We start from the raw sequence: 19,270 nt of genomic DNA, 5'->3' as shown, positions 1-19,270 counted from the left end.
ATACATACATACATACATACATACATACATACACACATACATACAGACGCCATCGACTTCAGCCTATAAGATAAACTCACATTGGTAAAACCAAATGTGAGCTAAAAATATAACACAGACAATTTTTTTTCGGGTCCAACCATTTTTTTTCAGATTTTCCCCAAAATTTTGACCGCAATCTTGCGTCTATGAAAAGTGCTGTCCATTTGGTCCAAAATTTTCAAAAGAATTACAGAAAAATTAGGATAATGTTGCACTAAAATTTGGATGGGAAAAATTTCAGCATTCAAAAGGTTAAGACAGCCTTTTGATGGGTCACAGTGTGTGTGAGGAATTTCTCTTATGTTGGAGCAGGAACTACGGTATTTTGTCTCACATTGGATTGCAAAACAGAGATGGCAAGTTGTGAAGGAAGTGGTTGAAGGTAAATAATCTGCACAGTGATAGCAGGTATCCATACAGCTTCAGCTAACCCAGCAAGAATGCTCTCTGATTAAAATATGTATTCATTCTCACTGAAGTGCACGGGGTTGGAAAAAGAGTGTGGAGTGTTTTCTGGTAAGAGAAATGGATTATACAGCTTCAAAAATGTGTGGTTTCCATTTAGTGTATAATAAAATCCACCCAAAATCAACAGTGACACAAAACAGCTATTTTCATTTTTTTTGGCCTCAAAGTATAGAGAAATTTGGATGTCATTGTATGTCATCGTGGCTAGCATTCTGTCATCACTGAAAAATCCATAGCAATGGCAGTATCTACAAACTGGGGAGAGTGTCTCTCATCCATCAAATCTTTCAATAACAGATAAAAGTGCTATTCAGTAAACCCCTCAATTAAAAAAAAAAATGCATACTAATAGCCTGAAATTATCACCGAATATTTGATTAATTACTTAGTATTCATGAAATCAGATTCTCTTCAAAATTTGAGCCCCGACAGATCGGGATTTTGAGAATGTGAAATGGAAGGAGTGACAGATGTAAGTGACAGCTGAATGGAAAATAAATCTGCTTGCATTTGATTAAATTTGAAGGGATCATAAACGTAATGTGACAGGGAGGAGTCTACAATGCTTTGAATTACCTTCTCAAAGATTGAGTCTGACGTTAGAGATGTAAAGAGGAACCGTTTTTGCAATATCCAGACAGTTGATGTCATGTACCTGGTACACTCCCCCATAATGCGTACAGTGTACAGCTGATGATGGAGTTTTCCGTGTGAGATCTAGGTTGCCTCTGCCAGACAGCATTAAACCTGTGTGATTTGGTTTTAAATGGTATTTTACATTAAGCTGAATGTTTACGTAATGCGGTGTCATATGTCAGTGGTGATGCGTGCATAGATTAGTAGTGTAATTGCTACGAAAACTTTTTGGAGGAATTAAAAGAGGGATAGATAGGTACAACAGGGCTGGATAGTTACAAATGAATAATTAAACCATGAGAGACAGAGACAGAGACAGAGACAGATAGAGACAAATAGGCAAAGACAGAGAGTAAAAAATTATTAAATTTTTTTAATCATTTCAATGCAGACCACAATTTTTTAACTAAAATCTAAAAAATGTCAAATTAATGCTGGTTGAAAAATTATGATATTAATCACTTTTGAAAATAATGATGTTCCACAAATTAAAATTTGCTTGTGTAAATGTATATAGCAGAGTGCAAACAACTTAGAAATGCACGGATTGAAATTAATATTTTTACGTGAGAATATGCATGATTGGTGGATTAAAAAACACAGCTGTGTCCATGAGAAACAAAATTAAAATGTAGTGTTCTAAAACCCTAACAGCTGTACATAGTATATTCCAGGGGAAAACTCCGTTGAGATTTTCAGTGTTTCATGCGGAGCTGTGTAGGAGTTTCATCAGTCAGTATAGTGTCAGGTTACAGAGCCGGAAATGCCCTAGGGAAGAGAGTGGGTAGTGAAGATGTGGCTTTCTGTAGATGACAGGTGCGCCGACAAACGCCGATGGTTAGCATTTCTCCGTGACAACGAGGGAGTTTAGGATTAGGGTTAAAGAGAGAGTCAGATAATATGCCCAGTGTAGTGAAGCACTGGAGCAGACAACAAAACTTTTTCAAGGATTTGGCGCTTTGTGTGACAGACAGGCAAGGTTACTGATTGGCAGATATGCCATAGGCATAAAGAGAGTCCTGGAGACAAGTTATGGTTGATTCAGGGGGAATGACCTGCAGTGACTATCTTGTGTCCTTAACCTTCAAATATGATGAAAGAAGTTGACATTTGAAAGTGGTGGTGCCAAATTGTCTGATTGTAAGGTTCAAGATTGATGTAGAGACTTGAAGATGACTCATTACATGTAGTTCTTTTTTCCAGTTCTGTAGTCAAATCAATCAGGCCCTTGTAAATAAAGCAACTATGAGAAGCTTCATGGGTGTGTGAATGTTGGCACATTTTCAGATTGCAAAGATAGTCTGAAGGTTCCCTAATCAAATGATGGTACATCTCATATCATGTAAACATCTACAACAGTTGCAGTGTACCGGTAGGCTGAACATAATCTCTGCCAATCCCATTCTCCATGAATATTTCAATATTTGTAGATGAAAAAACACCATAAACACTATTTACCCACAATTACTGTGATACTTTTCCTTGAGATATATTAAACGCAATTGTTAAAGGCAAGTACAACTTGTGTGCGTAAATACCATCAGGTGTTACAAATTACCAAATTGCAGATATTTGGCACTTTATACCTTTCATAATAGGTGACGTGCGTCATAAAAAATAAGTGTAGTTGACAGGATTTGAGCTGACACTGCCTTGGCCTAGACAGTACTGTTGTTGCTTCTGGGTATCTTGCTCATTGTACATGTATTATGAAGGAAGCGATGGGCAGTATTTTGTTTGGCAGGTGTGGAGATATCTTGATAATCAGTTTAGGAGTGAATAAGATGGGATAGATTTTTTGCTTGGAGAGTGAACTGAAGATGGAGAGGACTGTTTTATTGTCTGAAGGTAGATATGGTACATGTATGGCCAGGGACGCACTGGGAAACTATGGACAGAAGAGACGTCGAGAGGTTTACTTCTGAATCAAATAGGAAACATTGTGTACTTGATGAACGAACAAGTTTGGTCACGACTACAATAAACTCACTCCTTCAGCCTTACCTGTTTATGTAACACCTTGAAATTACAGTGATAAAATGCAGGTGTCAGGTGTCAACAATGTGATAGAACACTTCAAACAGAGATGTTACTTCCCACTTCATACCATAGCAACATTTCGAATTTTTTTCTCGAGTTGAGGCTTATATGCATCACCGTCTCCTTAACAGCAGTGTTCAGCAGTAACACGAACTAAAAAAATATCTAAAACAATTTCAGGTTTTGGATTAACTTTGAAATTATTATCCGGATTTAAAAGATATTGGGATCTTTCTGAACACCTGTATTTACACTGTTAGTTAGAATGACAGGGAATTTTACTGTCGCCAAAATGTGCCCGATACCTGCATGTGTGCAGATAGTCAGGCTTAATGCCGCATTAGCATTCAGGTGATGTTGTCTGCGGGTATGCCGACAGAAATAGTAAACCAACGTCAATTGGAAGTGTCGGCACTCAGTGTAGAGTATGTGGTCAATGCCAGACACTTGTAGCCAGCTTTGCACGCTTGTTGAAATGATGACAAGACTCTGTTTGGATTAAAAGGTGTCCGGTGACAGATCAGCTCGGAGACTCCGATTTTTAAATTTACTTAGACTCTATTAGAGCAGAGTAGATCTGTGTGTGACTCTGCATACTGAATAATCTGTAGTAGGTCTGAATCACAGTTTTATCACCTGCTGATAATGAGAATTCTGGTTGAAAAAAGTATTTCACAACAAAATAATAATATCTTCATTGAAACTATTATTGCCTTACAGATACCTTCTTTATAGCAAGATTGTATTATGATTCATGTTTTGTGTCTGTACATTTACAAACTCACAAAATTTTAAATTCATTTTGCAGTTGTAGTAACACTCTCCACACATTGCCTATAGAGGGCGCTGTTCATTATTGGCGCCTCAAAGCAATCCTGCAAAGTTCAACTTTTCCATCTTTGTTCTAAAGCCATTTTCATCTTTTTTTTTTCTTCTTTTCAGGAGGAAGTGTATGAAAAATCCACCAAGTTTCTGATTGATGGCGTTTTGGATGGCTTCAATGCCACTGTGTTTGCCTATGGTGCTACAGGTAAGCCTCCGAAACTGTTGGGAACCTTTCCAAAATATTTGGTTGTCGGTACTCATGTGCTTTAGACACATTTGAAGCAGACTTGTGTGGTCATGTTGAGTTTTTCCACATCCTTTTCACAAGTACTGCTGACAACCTCCACACAATAAAACCACACTTTCATTTTATTGGTAAGTACAGGTCACTGGGATTCTGCTTGCCTCAAGGGAGAAGTGTACGTGAGTTTTTCACAATACCATCCCGTCTGTGATCCAGGTCGTGCCCCGACTCGTGTCCACAGCACCAGCAAAACAATGTATAGATTGAATTTTGCCCTTAGGGGCTGATTAATTCATGAGTGTGAGTGGAATGGCCTGAAGATTTCAAGGTGCTCATCATTGTACCGCGTTAGGGCAATAACCCGTCAATAATAGCCAGGAACACAAAGTGAATTTGTGCAAAAATTCTGTTAAGAATATCAACCCTGGCAAGATTAAATTAATGGGAAAAGTGATTCTAATTCTGTATATTTATTTTCCAGGTGCTGGGAAAACCTACACTATGTTAGGACAGGATTCAGATCCCGGAATCATGGCAAGGACGTTGAACGACTTGTTCCAGTCCATGGAAGCAAACAAAGAAGATGTTATATACAAAGTTACAATGTCTTACCTAGAGGTAAGGACTGTGTCTCTTGAGTGTCAAGTATGAATACAAAGGGGGTGCAAGATTGTGTAAAAAACAGAGTGTGCATGTAGTGTAGAATTCAGGCCCAGTTTGATGTGACCTTACAGGATGTTATAGCAACTAACATGTACAACAGCCCTTTTTTGTAATATAAAAAAAAGATAATGTTCTTTTAATCGTGCTTTCCATAGGCAAGTGGAACCTTACCCCATCATTTTCAAAGTTTAGATCAGACTCATATTATGGTTTAGGGTTTATGAGCAGATTACTAGTGTTTACGATTAAGATTTGGGATTCTGAGACACAAATTTCATGAAGATATATATTGTGTGTCAGGGATGATATTGGGCAGTGGTAGTCACGATCCACATAATCAGCTTGTTGCATGAGTAAGACAGAAACCTCTGATGAGTGAGGATGAGAAGGCAGTGGGTTTGAAGATACAGATATAGAGTGATCAGTTAAGAAGCTTGTCGCACTGACCAAGCAAACTTATTCTGCCCTTTGTGTTGTGTACAGATTTACAATGAGATGATACGAGACCTGCTGAATCCATCTGCTGGATTTCTTGATCTCAGGGAAGATGCCACCGGCAATGTTCAAGTTGCTGGAATATCAGAAGTCTCCACCAAATCAACAAGAGAGGTAAAAAGTCATGCAATCTTCTACCCCTGCCACTGCCATGGTTTGGCCCAGTCCTGTTGTTATCATAGTTTACATTTGAACGGACAGAAATGGGGTCAAAATGGTCTTGATATGAAAGTCCCTGTCAGCTTTATGTACAAACATGTTATCCTTCGCTTGGTGAACTTAAGATTGTCATTGAGATCACATTACCGGTCCAAGAAAAGATTGTTTTTGCCAAAGGCAGGATTGGAACTTTTCCAACAATGTAACACTTTGTGAACACTAATGATGTAAACTCTTATCAATACTTTCAACCATATTCACTTCTCTGTGTGTGTTGTGTGTGTATGTTTGTATTATATATATATATATATATATATATATATATATATATATATATATATATATATATATATATATATATATATATATATATATATATATATATATATATATCAGCCCACTTCATAGCAGACAATAACTGTTGTCAAATTTCCTGATCGTGAAAGGTAATTAAACTATGATGAGATTCTCTGTTTCAGCCTATTTTGTCAGCAATGGTGTTGATTATACTAGTAGTTCAAAAACATACTAGACACTGTGTTTGAAAGGGATGGCCACTTCATTTGTGAAAATTGATTGTAACAAATCTGTGAGTGTATATTGATTCAATAGGATATTTTAAAACGCAATTTTTCTGTGATACTATTGCAGGTAATGAGGTTACTCATTAGAGGAAACAAAGAAAGAACGTCTGAACCCACAGCAGCCAACAAGACGTCGTCGAGATCACATGCTATTTTACAAGTCACTGTCAAGAGACGGAGTAGGGTTCGGAACACTACACAAGAAATTAAAGTTGGCAAGTTATTCATGATAGATTTAGCAGGGTCTGAAAGGGCGTCTCAAACTAAGGTAAGCAAGCTTCTGTTCTTGAAATCTTGCGTAGTGTTTTATTGTTCAGTCTAAAAACCTCCAAATCCATGGATATTGAACAATGTGATTGTGAAATGTATTGCAAAAAAAATTGAAAATATTAAATGACAAAGAGCATTGACAGCATATTTTATCTCCCATCTATATCATTTATCTGTTAAAAGGATATAAGTAGATACATAGCAAAAAAAATGATGAGAAAGGCTGCTGTAGACTTTTTGGATGCGTCTAGTATTGACAACATTGTATGACTTTTCTTCCAGAATCGTGGCAAACGGATGATAGAGGGCGCTCACATCAACAGATCACTATTAGCTCTGGGTAACTGTATCAATGCACTGGCAGAGAAAGGCGGCTATGCCAAATACGTGAATTTTAGAGACAGTAAACTCACCAGGTTGTTGAAGGTAAGAACAGCATGTGACAATGAAATAATGTACAATTAATATTTCAAGCTTTCATACTTGTTTCCTTGATATTTTTTTGGACAGACAAAGAGTTGCAATTATTTTACCAACTTCTATCAATTAAGTCAGAAATGCCAGACATTCTACTGTAACGTATATGACACCTGAATAACAACAGCATGTTGACCTCTAACATTTCCCAGGATTCACTTGGAGGTAACTGTCGTACCGTCATGATAGCACATATCAGTCCCGCCAGTATATTTTTTGAAGAATCTAGGAATACATTGCTGTACGCAGACAGGGCAAAGAATATCAAGACTCGGGTAAGTACATCACATCTTTTTGTGTTTGCTTTACCTTTATGTTCACCATGTGTTCATGCAAGTCTGAATTTTTTTTCATCATCAGTGAACAAAATTAAAATTACAGAGTTTTCTTGCATTTTTAAACTGATATGTCTGAAATTTTTGTAAGACTCATCATAGTTTGATAAAGTGAAAGATTTGTACCGTAAAAACTAATACAAACTGATATTGTTTTTGCAAAGGCCAGTAATTATTTTCCTCAAAATATTCATAATCTATGCTATTTAGCAACTCATGCATTTCAAATTTTTTCAAAATTTCCAAGTGAACAAATATTTTATCTATAACATTTTTACTTAATGATGATTTACTTATAACAATTTATTGATAGGTAAGTATTTTTAGTTTTGATGTGATGGTATGGTAAAGTATGATATGATAGTTCATTCACATCACTGCTTGCATGGTTAATGGCAGAAAAGTTACCGAGAAAGTTTCATTCATTTAACTTTATTTCTTTTGTGATTTCAGGTGAAAGCGAATTTCATGAACGTATCATATCACATAGCCCAGTACACCAGTATCATAGCTGATCTTAGAAAAGAGATTTCTAGATTAAAACAGAAGATATCAGAGCAAGAAGTTCAACAAAGACCAGCCAGTATCAAGGTCATTCAATGTAAGTAGATAGGACTGATTCCTATATCTTGGCCTATAGTAATATTCAAAAAACAAATATTTGTCCGAAATTTTTTTGACAAACCATTTTTGAAATCATCCTGACCCTCATCAATTCAAACATCCTAGACCCTCATAAATGTTACATTTAGAATCGGATGGAAAACTATCATCTCAAGACATGACGTTTCTTTTACTTGAAGTTCTAAGTTTATGTACAGGTATTAACCAATGTGTCCTATACTAGGGTAGTGTTAATCACTAGGAGATCATAGTTTGAATTGTATTTCCATCTATCCCATTCTTCCTGTTGAACTTTACTAGGGATACCCTATAAGGTTTTTTCAAAAATGCATTTCCGAATACATTGAGAACATTTGAGAGCGTGGAGTTTTATATAACTGGGAGCCAGAAGATCCAATCAGGAATCGGCTTTCTTGATGGTATCCAATCAGGAACCTGCTTACTTGATGGTATCCAATCAGGAACCTGCTTACTTGATGGTATCCAATCAGCTTGTTCCTTGCAAGTGATAAACAGGTTTGATTCATCCAATTAGCTTTCACTCACCAAGTTAATTTTGCATGCCAACGTTGTTAATTTCAGCTGAAGTGGAACGAAATGCAGCGATGCAGGACAAGAAGGAACTGGACAAACTCCGTCAGGTGCTGGTGAAAACATTCCAAGAACAGATGGAAATCAGACGTAGTCTGATGGACCTGGAAAACACAAACATGGAAATTGCCATGGATACCAGTAAACACCTGCTGACCATTGCAGAGTGAGTGCCATCTCGTACAATCAGAGCCTCTAGCGTTCTAGTCATGTCACAATAGCTTCTCTTGGATGTCCTGATTTCAATGCTTTAAACATGATAGGTAGCTGATGTGGAATCATGGATTAATTCAAATTATGTACACCAGAATTTAATCTATGTAGCTGAGAAGAAAAATTCACATTTTTCTCAAAGAATGGTATATTTGGAATATTTATTTGTAGTCCATTTGCTGGTAACTGTATTCTGTATTCTGTGGTTCACTATTGTTTTAATACATTGTGAAAAGTGTACATATTTTAAAGTCAGTCTGCAAGAATCAGTAGTGTGTGTCAACATTATTCTTATATGCTTTCTTCTGATGATACTGGCACTTATTTCATGTTTTCTGTAGATGGGAACAAGAGAAATCCAGAAGAGCAATGAGGAAGAAAAATGAAAAGGACTCAGACGACAGTCTTGACAACCGGCATAAAGGTAATGGAGTATAGGAAGCTGTCTTTATGAGTAGTCAGATCCAAAACAGTATTCCTCCCAGTTTGGAATCATTGAATTGGATCAAAGCAATGCTGTTGTAGAGAGGGTGAATTTTTCATATTAATAATCGACACTGGTGGTGGCATACTCTTTTATCAGTCTGGTTTTGAAAAGTTTACTGTATACTTAATTTAATGTGCTATTAAAATACTCAAACAAAATCTGTATAACCATGTTTGTATTTGTAGTACTGCAAATTTCTTGCATGAAAATTATCATTCTGAGATCTAGAGTGTTGGACTTCCAATGGCAGCGGTGTATTGAAAGTTTTCCACCCAAGGCTAAATAGCTGTCACACCTATGGAATAGAAAAATGACATTCACTCTTTTTTCTCGTGAAAACCAGAGAAAAATGATGAAAAGGATGCTGAGCATGGTGACCGTTCCTCTCCTGAACCAACGGAGGTTGTCATAGCGAAGGATGAAATCAATGCATTGCAGGCAGAGCAGAAGAAAATTGCCAAACTGAAAGCGGAGCTTGAGAAGAAATTCGAAGTTGTCAAGGAAAATGCCACCAAACTTGAACAGGTGAGAGTGAAATTAAGAGTTTGAACTACTTTGATACTAGTTTGCACTGTGCCTTTAAATTTTATTGCAACTCTGTGTGATGGTCAGACAAATTAATCACTTGAAGCAAATTTGAATGATCTCTGCCCCTTGTCACTGTGCCTTTTGCTCTTTTTTATCCACTCATTGCTTTAAACATTGCTTTTAAATCACTATGGTGTGACCACATTGTATTACGGAGTGAGACAAAGCTGTGGAGTGAATTTTAAAATCAAGGAATAAAGATCCAGTGAAACAAATTGTGGACACAAGGATCCCCTGAAAGTTTAAATCTTTCTTAAGTGCATTCATGATTATGTTGTGGAAACACAGAAATGCTGTAAAATTTTTAGACTGTTTAATGGTAGAATTACTGTGCAAAAGTCTTTTTAGATGTCGTATGCAGGAACAATGTTAGTATTCTTCTGTTTGCAAGCAATGCAGGGCAGAGAAATTTATCTTTGGAGTGATTTGATGAAGTCTTTTCAATCAGCTATTATATACATGTATGTACACTTTTGATTTCAAAATCTTCAATCCTCACACTGCCATTGTCTGACCCAAACCCATTGTTATCAGTGGTGATTGTGATCTGTTTACTGGGTGGACAAGTTAATAATGCCCTCTTGTGTTCATAAATATGGTAGGACTGACAGACATGAAGCAACTGTTGGAATAGTAAATCACAATTAAAGTCCATGCAAGATTTAATCTAGATATAATTAATTAAACTTCTCTTACCATTTTGCTTTTGCAGAATCTTCCTCAAAAGATAAACAGCGAAGAACAGAAAGAGATGCTTAGTCTTCTGTGCAGAGTCCATGAATTAGAAGTTGAAAATGCCGAAATGCAGTCCTCGGCCCTGATCAGGGACAACATGCTGAGACAGAGGGATCTTGTCATCGAGCGCTACGAGCACTATCGGGGACTCCGGGATGAAATTATTCACCAGCAGAAAGTTCTGATGGATGATAGTGAGGTGCCACTTACCAGTGAACTGGAAGATTTGTATGATCAGTATCAGTTGATGATGGTAGAGGAGGGTAACTTGACAAGATACACATCAACGACATTGGAACCCGCCAAGGTGAGAAATACTGTACTACGTTGTCAGGCATTCTGTTGTTATTGTACACCAGTCTGTGTATGCTCCTGTAAAGTCAATGAATTTGAAAGCACCTTGGACAAGTTTAGGTCGATCCATCAAAAATTAAATTGCCTCTGGAAATTCCTGAACAACTGATTAGCCACCCATAATTTTACAAAGTACTGCATATGCTATCATCACTTTGCTGTGCTTCAATGGAGTATCTGTTTGCTAATTGGCAGATTATAGGACAGATGATTTTTAGGAAGGTTACCGTACCATCTCTTGTAAGATTAGAGTTTTAATAACAGTGATTGTTATCAAATCAAATAACACATATTTTCATGATCCATTCTCTTTCAGGACTTCTCTCTTCCAATGATCAACGCTCAGTTTCATCTTGAAAGTGAAGATACTAGTGATGAGAAAGAAGATGCATCACCGTCGTCCAAGAAACTGTTGCCAAAGAGATCCAATGAAAGAAACAGGTGTGATAGATTCACATTTCTTGAGTTTGTTAGTTTCTGTAATTAAATATATTGTTTCTCTAGATATTGTTCAGTGTGAGATGGAAGAAAAGAATATATATATATATCCACAGTGAGTTGGTATGTGTCTGTAATATGGTGTAGAGAGACCTGAATTTGTTCAGCAGTATACTTATGATTACCAGCGACTTTCTGTTGCAATCAAAGCACAGCTATGATTTATAAAGTGACTGAAAGTGTACTACTAAATTTTTGGGTCTTTAAACTCAAAATCAAATGCAGGATTACTGAATGCTTTTTTCTTATCTTCACAGTCAAGAAGACAACCAAACAAGTTTATTCAAGCACAGTCCGCGTTCCCGCCAACTCCGGGAGAAGGAGCAGAAGTCCATGCTTCCAAAGCAGAGCAAATCTGTGCCGTCTGATACCTTCATCACACAACTCAGCCCCAGCAGTGGAAGCAACTCACCCACAGAGCTACACCTATCACACTCCAGCGACGAGGGGAAGAAATCCTCCAACACATCTCACATTGAGAAAAAGGAAATCAACCAGAAGACTAAGAACATTGCTGCCATCGCAGCCAAGAGAAAGACCCGGCAGGCGCTCTACTCCAAGCCAAAATTTGACAGACTTAATTTACAGGACAAGAGCGTCGTGTCGTTGAACTCAGTGCATGAAGTCAGCGAATCGGACGTGGAGTCTGAGTACCTGTCGCGCAGCCGCTTGGCCAAACACGACCGGATGTTGGGGAACCTGACCCCGCAACCGGGAATGAAACAGACACTGAGCGAGGATAGCTTTTCAATTGATACTGGGGATAGGCGCGGTGGGCTGAGTGACTCCACCAGTGTCAATACCAGATCTAGGTACGGTGGTGCGGTGAAAAAGAACACCAGCAAACAAGTCATTGACAAGAGAAGCAGAAGAGGCAACGGCAGGCCGTATGAACAGGTGAGGGCAGTGTTGATTCTGACCAAGCATGTGAGGGCAGTGTTCATTCTGACCCAGATTGACAATCTGTTACAGGAGACTTCATAAGGGCAGTGTATAGCTTGTCACTTTGAACTACTGGTGTGCATGTTAGCCCACTTTGAATGTGTATGACCAATCTAAAGAGTCTACAGCAGTGTTTTCTCTGCATGTTCATTGAAATGGGCACTTTGTGCCCTGTTCATCAAAATTAGGGGGCAGACTTGACATTTTAGGGGGCAGTCACTGTTGATTCACAGTTGTCGCCTTCATTTATGGATGCATTTGCTTGCTTTGTTTTGTACGCGATTCCTGCGCTGTCAGTAACTTTTCCAGGGCAGACAATGGCTCGAAATGCGCAACTTGTGCAATCGCGCAGTTGAGGGAAAACCCTGCCACAGGTGTACTATTTTAAGTTTGAAACCTCTTGAAATTCCAAATATCAAAGCCAAGGCATGTTCTGGTAGAATTTTGTGCTTCATGTTGTTGAGAACTTTTGAATTGCTATCATTATGTAATCAATGACATCATTAAAAGCAACAATAAAAATGTATTCCTGGTAAAATGATGTTTTCATAGATTTTCTTTTCATCTTAATTTGATCCTGTGAAATTTTAGAACTGTATTGTGTTAACAAACAAATATAACAAACAGCAGTTTTTCAATCAATTTTTCAACTTTACTAACATTTTGTGTTGTACATATTGTTTTACAGTCCAACTTCCTGAAGAAGCATGCAGCTCAGAATAGAAGAGCAGCTGGAAGGAAGGCCCCTCTGCGGAGAGAAGCTCCGTACCTTTCAGGTAATAATAATCAATGACATCATCACTTTGTAACCCTGGTAAATGGTATCAAGTACAGAGAAACTTCACTGCTCATGCTTTAGTACTGAGTATACCTCTTATAGTGTTTCTATATGAATTCAACCGATACTTCTATTATGAGAAATAAAAAAAAATTGTTAACAAGAAGTCAGATTATCTAAGGAAAAAACTCACAAATTTCTCTTTCATAGCGTGGATATCATCATGTTTTATTTCTATTTTATAGGTGACAATGATTTAATATCCTTTGAAGTGGCTCATTCGCCTCCTGTTACAGTTTATCAGAGTGGTGTCGAGAAGGGCAAAGGTCAAACCATTCAGAAAAAGTACAGAGGTAAGATAATACACAGGGATCATTTTAAAACAACACCCCCCATTGTAGTGGTATCTTCTAGATGCAGTCAATCTTTGTTTGGTGAAATCTCAGAATCTCAACTCAGCAGAGTAAAAATTTGCTTCAACAACTGAGAAGTGGAACAGCAAATTGTTTTTGAACATGGCCAATGTGTCACACAGACATTTTCATGTTGTGTGTGTCGGACGGTAGAACTTATTATTATGAAGTGCCCAGAAAGGTTCATATTTGTTGTCTTTTAATTGTAAATGTATGGTTTGTAAGTTGTTCCTATTCCAAGACTGCAGTGATGCTAAACATAATCTATCAATTTTGATGCATGTCAACTGAGGTAGCGTTTGTCTGGGAGCTATATTATTATATTGACCGTATTGAAAAGATGTATAAAGTGGTTGTATATCTACAACCACATTGTGTAAGTGTCTTGTGTCTTTGTTTCTGTTGATTTGACATCTTCTTCTTAACATTTCATTTGCACAGGTGCCGTGGGTGCTCCGTTGTCCGACTCCTCTGCCAGCAGCACACCACAAGGATCACAACGAACGACCAAGAAACAACCTTCAATTCCAGCACACGCACAGAAACCAACGCTCTCCGTGTCAGGGTTCACAGTGCCAAGAAACGAACGAATCAACAGGAGAATCTAGAAATCGATTCCCCATCAAGATTTTGTCACAGGAAAATGAAAGAGACACTTTTCCTGATTTTTGTATAAATATATCACTCTATAAACTAAGGGTGCAGCATTCCAAGATGTGGATGTGTATTATTTTAACAAGATTGTATATATTCTCTTAAGATTTTCTTTCTCAAGGAGAGAATTGTTCACAGTTCAGCAGATTGATGGAAAAACAGCTGTGACTGAAGCCCCGGATCCCCCAGGGTCTGAACTTCACATGATTGTCACTCACATTTTCAAAGCATTGTTTCATGGCTTCCAAGATGTACACTATTTATCAGTACTAGCTTTGTGTAGATTACAAAAACAGAACTGCATCTATTTTGTAAAAAAAAATATGGTATAAATTTTATTGGACAGGTAGAGAGTTTGTAACAATGGGACAGCTTTGTTGTTCTTTCTCTCAGCGTCAGATTTTTTCATATCTGGCCATCAAACATGGGAAGTCCTCCTTTGTGTGCTATGAGAGTTTTCACATGGCAATTTTAGCAATCTGTGTGCTCTACATTTAATTAAGCCATTCAAACTCTGTGTGAAGTTCAAAAAACTGCGTTGTCACTGTATTTGAAAGATCGTTAATGTAAATATGTATACGAAACAAAAGAGTTTATACCGTATGTTCATACAAGAGCATTTTTTCTGTTTAAGATTTTATTGAATTAATATTTGAAAAGTTTGAGTCATTAATCTTACAGGATTACTTGATCAGTGAGAACAGGAAATGTAGTCATATCTTTCAGTTTATCAGGTGTCAAATTTTATTGCACCAACTGGCAGCCAGGAAGCTTTTCATGAGCACAAGGTCTAATTGAAATGTATTTATGTGAATAGTTTTTTTTTCATGTCAAATTATCAATCAGACATATTTGGAAAGTGCATTTTCTGCTTTGATTGCAACCTAATTTGTATTCATTTATGCAAAATATATGAAATGAATAATTGATCAGGTTATGCTAATGTGATGTTAATGACTACGTCACTGAAGAACCACGTATCTTTAATCATGCAGTATGTAATGAAAGAGATTGAGATTTAGATTGTCCTTCAGCTTTGTTTTGTGAAGTTGACACCCAGTTTGAAGACAGGCTTGGAAGTAAAATGAACCAATCAGCATTGTCCTCAGAATCACACCAGGTTTGTAGAGTAAAATGAACCAATCAGCATTGTCCTCAGAATCACACAAGGTTTGTAGAGTAAAATGAACCAATCAGCATTGTCCTCAGAATCACATAAGGTTTGTAGATGGATTAGGATGAAATCTGGGATTGGCATCAACATTGAAAGTGCATTTAGTCGAAAGTGAAGTTAATCTTATAAATCTTTTGGTCATCAGAGCATTTCCAACAAATTTCACAGCATGAAACTGGCAATGGTACATGATAACTTCAACTGATCAATCAGATGGTGTCCAGAATCCAGATGTACTGGAGTCTGCATTGCAGTTCTGATAGTTAAGCTCTGACAGCTTACCTGCAGCAATGTCACTCAGTGACCCGTGATTGGTCAGTGTCCTTGCGGGCACCGTTACTGAAGTCAGTGGTATGGCCACAAACTGATGATGTCATACCTGCCGTTGACAAAGCACTGTAGTCCATAATGGTGGTACTATTTGCAATGTACTGCTTCTGTAATGGCGCCCCCCTTGTGAAACCAGACTGAAAACAGGTTTACACCAGGTGTATGAACGGCATAACCCATAATAGCAGTCCTTCGATTTGATTGTTGCGGAAGACAAAAGAGCGCCCAAAACCAATGCAAAATATGAGAAACATTTTTGTCATCAGCACAGAGCAGAGCAGCTTAATGTAAATAAAATAAAGATATGAATTGGGCAGTTGACTAACATCACCTTGGAAGCCTAGATTATTGTCATCATAAAATGTAAAACAAGACAGCAGTGATTTTCATCCATATTGACATCAATTGTCATTTATTGATAGTCCTGTCAATCATAGGATTTGCGGCATTATTAATGTAAATTATGTACATATATATATACACATGCCTTCTGAGCTTGTGAATGTGTCCCAGCTAATTATATTGACTGCTACCGTATCAGATATACATGTGTAAGAAATGCTGTGTATTGTGGTTTGGATAGCTGGACTTGGTGCCGCTGTACATATTCATGCGGAGATTTGTTGACAATCGTATTTTTGCCTGCAAGCTGTATGCTTAGCTGTGGTGCATTTCACTATGTGTGTCATGATATATAGCAACTCAAATGCCAGTGTGAAAAATGTACATATTACATTGTAATGCCAGGTTTTGAAAAACTGGAAATAGACAAAACATAAAACTGTCAAAAACACTGAAAGCTGCCCAAATAAGCATGCATTGTGAATCATTACAAGATAAATTGATTCAAACTTTCTTCCATCTCACACTGCAGAAAAAGAAGAGCACAAATATTTCTATGTTGAAGATTTTTACATCAACAACAAAGAGATGGTGTTGGTCTGTAGAATCAGCTTTATCATTGAAAATTCAGACATTTCATCTTCAAAATAATGTATATTTTGTTTGTTTATATTACTGATACTCCAAAAACTTACTTTCTTGTGTTAGGTTTTGGTAAAATCTGCAGGTCAAGGGTCAACAACCATTTTTCTCTCCTATTGTTTGGCCCGGCCCCATTGTTTATTATATCAATGTGGGACCACAACACAGGGACATTGGATGGAAGGATAAAATGGACACTCATCAAATCATTGTGCTGCTACATTTTGATATGTCAAGTCAGATCCGCTTTTATTATAATAATTGCATTTTTTTTCTTGAAATGCAAATAATTATATTTTCTCATAATGTATAAAACTGTCACTCGTAAAATTGGAGCAAGTTGGCTATTGAACCACCTATCTATAGAGATGTGGAGTGGTTTGGTCACAGCATCTTCACTTGGATGATGTGCTGTGGTGGATGACAAATTCATATCTGATAGAGTATCACTGTATAGTGGTACAGACGACTTCAAAATAGTATCACTGAATTTGCTTTTATAAACGCTTTAAAGAATAGATCTTTACATCTCTCCATAACGCACAGAATTGTGTGAACTTGCCCTACATTGTTTGTAACTTCTGTCATTTTGTGTGCCAACCAGAAAAGAGCTGCTTTATTTCAGCCAAACTTTGAGCCACTGAGATACACTGAAACAAAACATTGGCTCCTGAAAAAGTCCAGGGTGAATATAAATGTTCCTAATTCAAGCAAATGCTGTGTTCAGTGATTAACAGCGTTCGTTTCTTAACTTGTTTCAAATATTTTACATGTGTTGTGATAAATTGTGTGCAATATGATACCATGGTAACCACCTTTGACCTTTCAAAATCATGCAACAAATGTGCCATAGTAGGAAAGAGAGAGAAGGTCGAGAGAGACTAATACAGATAAGTCAGTATTATCACAAAGATTGGCATTACCCCTTTCTGTACAGTTATCTTCTTTTTTGTGTACAGTTTTGTAACTCTTTCAATTTCATATTGGTCTGTGGCTTCTTAATTCAAATTGTAAATAATGACAACAGAATGCCCGTGTTCAGATTGATATGGCCAAAGAGCTTGTTGAAGTTAAAACATGGTAAAGATGTTTTCACCACCTTTATTGGCCTGTTTTCACACAGATCTGACATCAAACCTATGGTGAAAAGCAATTTTAGGCTTTAGATACAGATTTTTTGGCATTTGTTTGAAATTTTCGTGACCAAAAACAACATGTACTTTTATGGACCTAATCATAGACCCTCGAGAAAAACATAGACCCTCGAGTTTTTCTCGAGGGTCTATGACCTAATTGAGAAGCAGGGTGTGTAATTCGTCAATATGGTCAGCATACCTTTACATGGAATTTAACAAAGATATGTAGAATACGCCTATACCCCTGATCATTGTCCAAATTCATCTGAACATACAACATGGCATTCTAGCAATATCATCGCGGTGTAACATTTACAAAACGCATCAAATTTTGATTTGGATACAATTTTGATCACAGAATGGAAGAAAGTTTTTGCATAATAATTACTAAGTACAAATCACCAATGGAGAAAGTCACAGTCCAACTTGGTTCTTGTTCAACAGTGATTCCTCTGAAACACAAATTTTTCATCTTTACTAAACAAGATAAACTTGTTTGTCTATCACAGATGTGTACTTCATCTTGATATAGGGTTGCCATTGTCTGGGAAATGTCAATTTTGCAGGTAGCGGTTTGTCAGCTTCTTTGTTCTGGAAATATGTCCAACTAATTCTTTGTATGTACAGGCCCTGTTGAAAGGGTTCGCATTTACTGAACAAACAGTATTAAAAATGTATAAACACTTCTTGAATGTATGTAAAATAAGTTTAAGACTGTAGCGTTTTGCAGCAAGTGTGGACTTTTCTCTGCTCACCTATCAGGCAGCTAGCTTCTATTTACCAAATGGCAGCGGGCAAATTTCTGTGCATGTATAAGTAGTTACATGTCTGCCACGTTTGTTTGTGTGCTTGCTTGAAGTCGCTATAAAATCCCTTCTGGGAAGGAGTCATGGACGTGAACCTAGAAATTTGTGAAACTATTTTTGGTGTAAATATTCAGTTGCTTGTTATTTTACCTTGTATATATAACTTTAAATATTTGAACAGTAGGCATGGGCAAAGTTCTGATTTTATTGGGTATAAAATAAACAGCTATTTTATTTCAAAACTATTCACTGTGTGCATAGTCACTCTCTCTTGGATTGAAAGGAAACCTACAAGAACTTTGGACTGACTGATGAGAGGAACAGCAGCTACAACTTTTGATTTTTTAATCATCTCAAATTAAACACTGCTCGTATTTGTCTTCTGTGATGTCACTCTCCACACAGATTGTAGTGTGGCATGGATAATTCTACTAAACCTAGCTAGAGAGTCTAAGAGCTGTTGACCGTGCACCCTCACCAGTGTGGTTATTGGTCAGACTCCCTAGCTAGGTTATAATTGTCCACGCTGCGCTACAATCTGTGTGTGGGAGATTGCCATGATGATGTATGTTGAAGTAAACTGCGTTAGCTGTTTGTTGTGGTAACAGAAGCCATGTGCAGTGTGCTGTTATTGACAAATAAATTGTAGTCCAGAATAGAATTCAGTAATCAATTATAAACGTAGACATCACAAAACCTATTTGATTTCTTGAAAAGTTGAACCT

At 37.2% G+C, this 19,270-nt stretch overlaps 1 protein-coding gene across 1 annotated transcript in view; it reads left to right on the top strand.

Moving 5' to 3' along the window:
* The window catches only part of LOC139151364 (kinesin-like protein KIF19), a 60,489-nt gene extending 41,699 nt beyond the window's left edge, over window positions 1-18,790 (top strand). Inside the window, exons 4-19 of the mRNA XM_070724069.1 lie at window positions 4,129-4,216; window positions 4,737-4,873; window positions 5,402-5,527; window positions 6,224-6,424; window positions 6,709-6,852; window positions 7,056-7,178; window positions 7,692-7,839; window positions 8,445-8,619; window positions 9,008-9,090; window positions 9,497-9,678; window positions 10,454-10,783; window positions 11,147-11,271; window positions 11,586-12,225; window positions 12,959-13,046; window positions 13,294-13,401; window positions 13,903-18,790. Coding sequence (XP_070580170.1) covers window positions 4,129-4,216; window positions 4,737-4,873; window positions 5,402-5,527; window positions 6,224-6,424; window positions 6,709-6,852; window positions 7,056-7,178; window positions 7,692-7,839; window positions 8,445-8,619; window positions 9,008-9,090; window positions 9,497-9,678; window positions 10,454-10,783; window positions 11,147-11,271; window positions 11,586-12,225; window positions 12,959-13,046; window positions 13,294-13,401; window positions 13,903-14,069 — 2,865 coding nt within the window. The 3' untranslated portion in view covers window positions 14,070-18,790. The remainder of the gene's footprint in view (window positions 1-4,128; window positions 4,217-4,736; window positions 4,874-5,401; window positions 5,528-6,223; window positions 6,425-6,708; window positions 6,853-7,055; window positions 7,179-7,691; window positions 7,840-8,444; window positions 8,620-9,007; window positions 9,091-9,496; window positions 9,679-10,453; window positions 10,784-11,146; window positions 11,272-11,585; window positions 12,226-12,958; window positions 13,047-13,293; window positions 13,402-13,902) is intronic.
* Window positions 18,791-19,270: the final 480 nt, after the last annotated feature.

The sequence above is a fragment of the Ptychodera flava genome, chromosome 15 (assembly GCF_041260155.1).
Source record: "Ptychodera flava strain L36383 chromosome 15, AS_Pfla_20210202, whole genome shotgun sequence".
NCBI classification, from domain to species: Eukaryota; Metazoa; Hemichordata; class Enteropneusta; family Ptychoderidae; genus Ptychodera; species Ptychodera flava.
The sequence above is the reverse complement of the archived record's forward strand: the minus strand, read 5'-3'. Positions and strand labels throughout refer to the sequence as shown.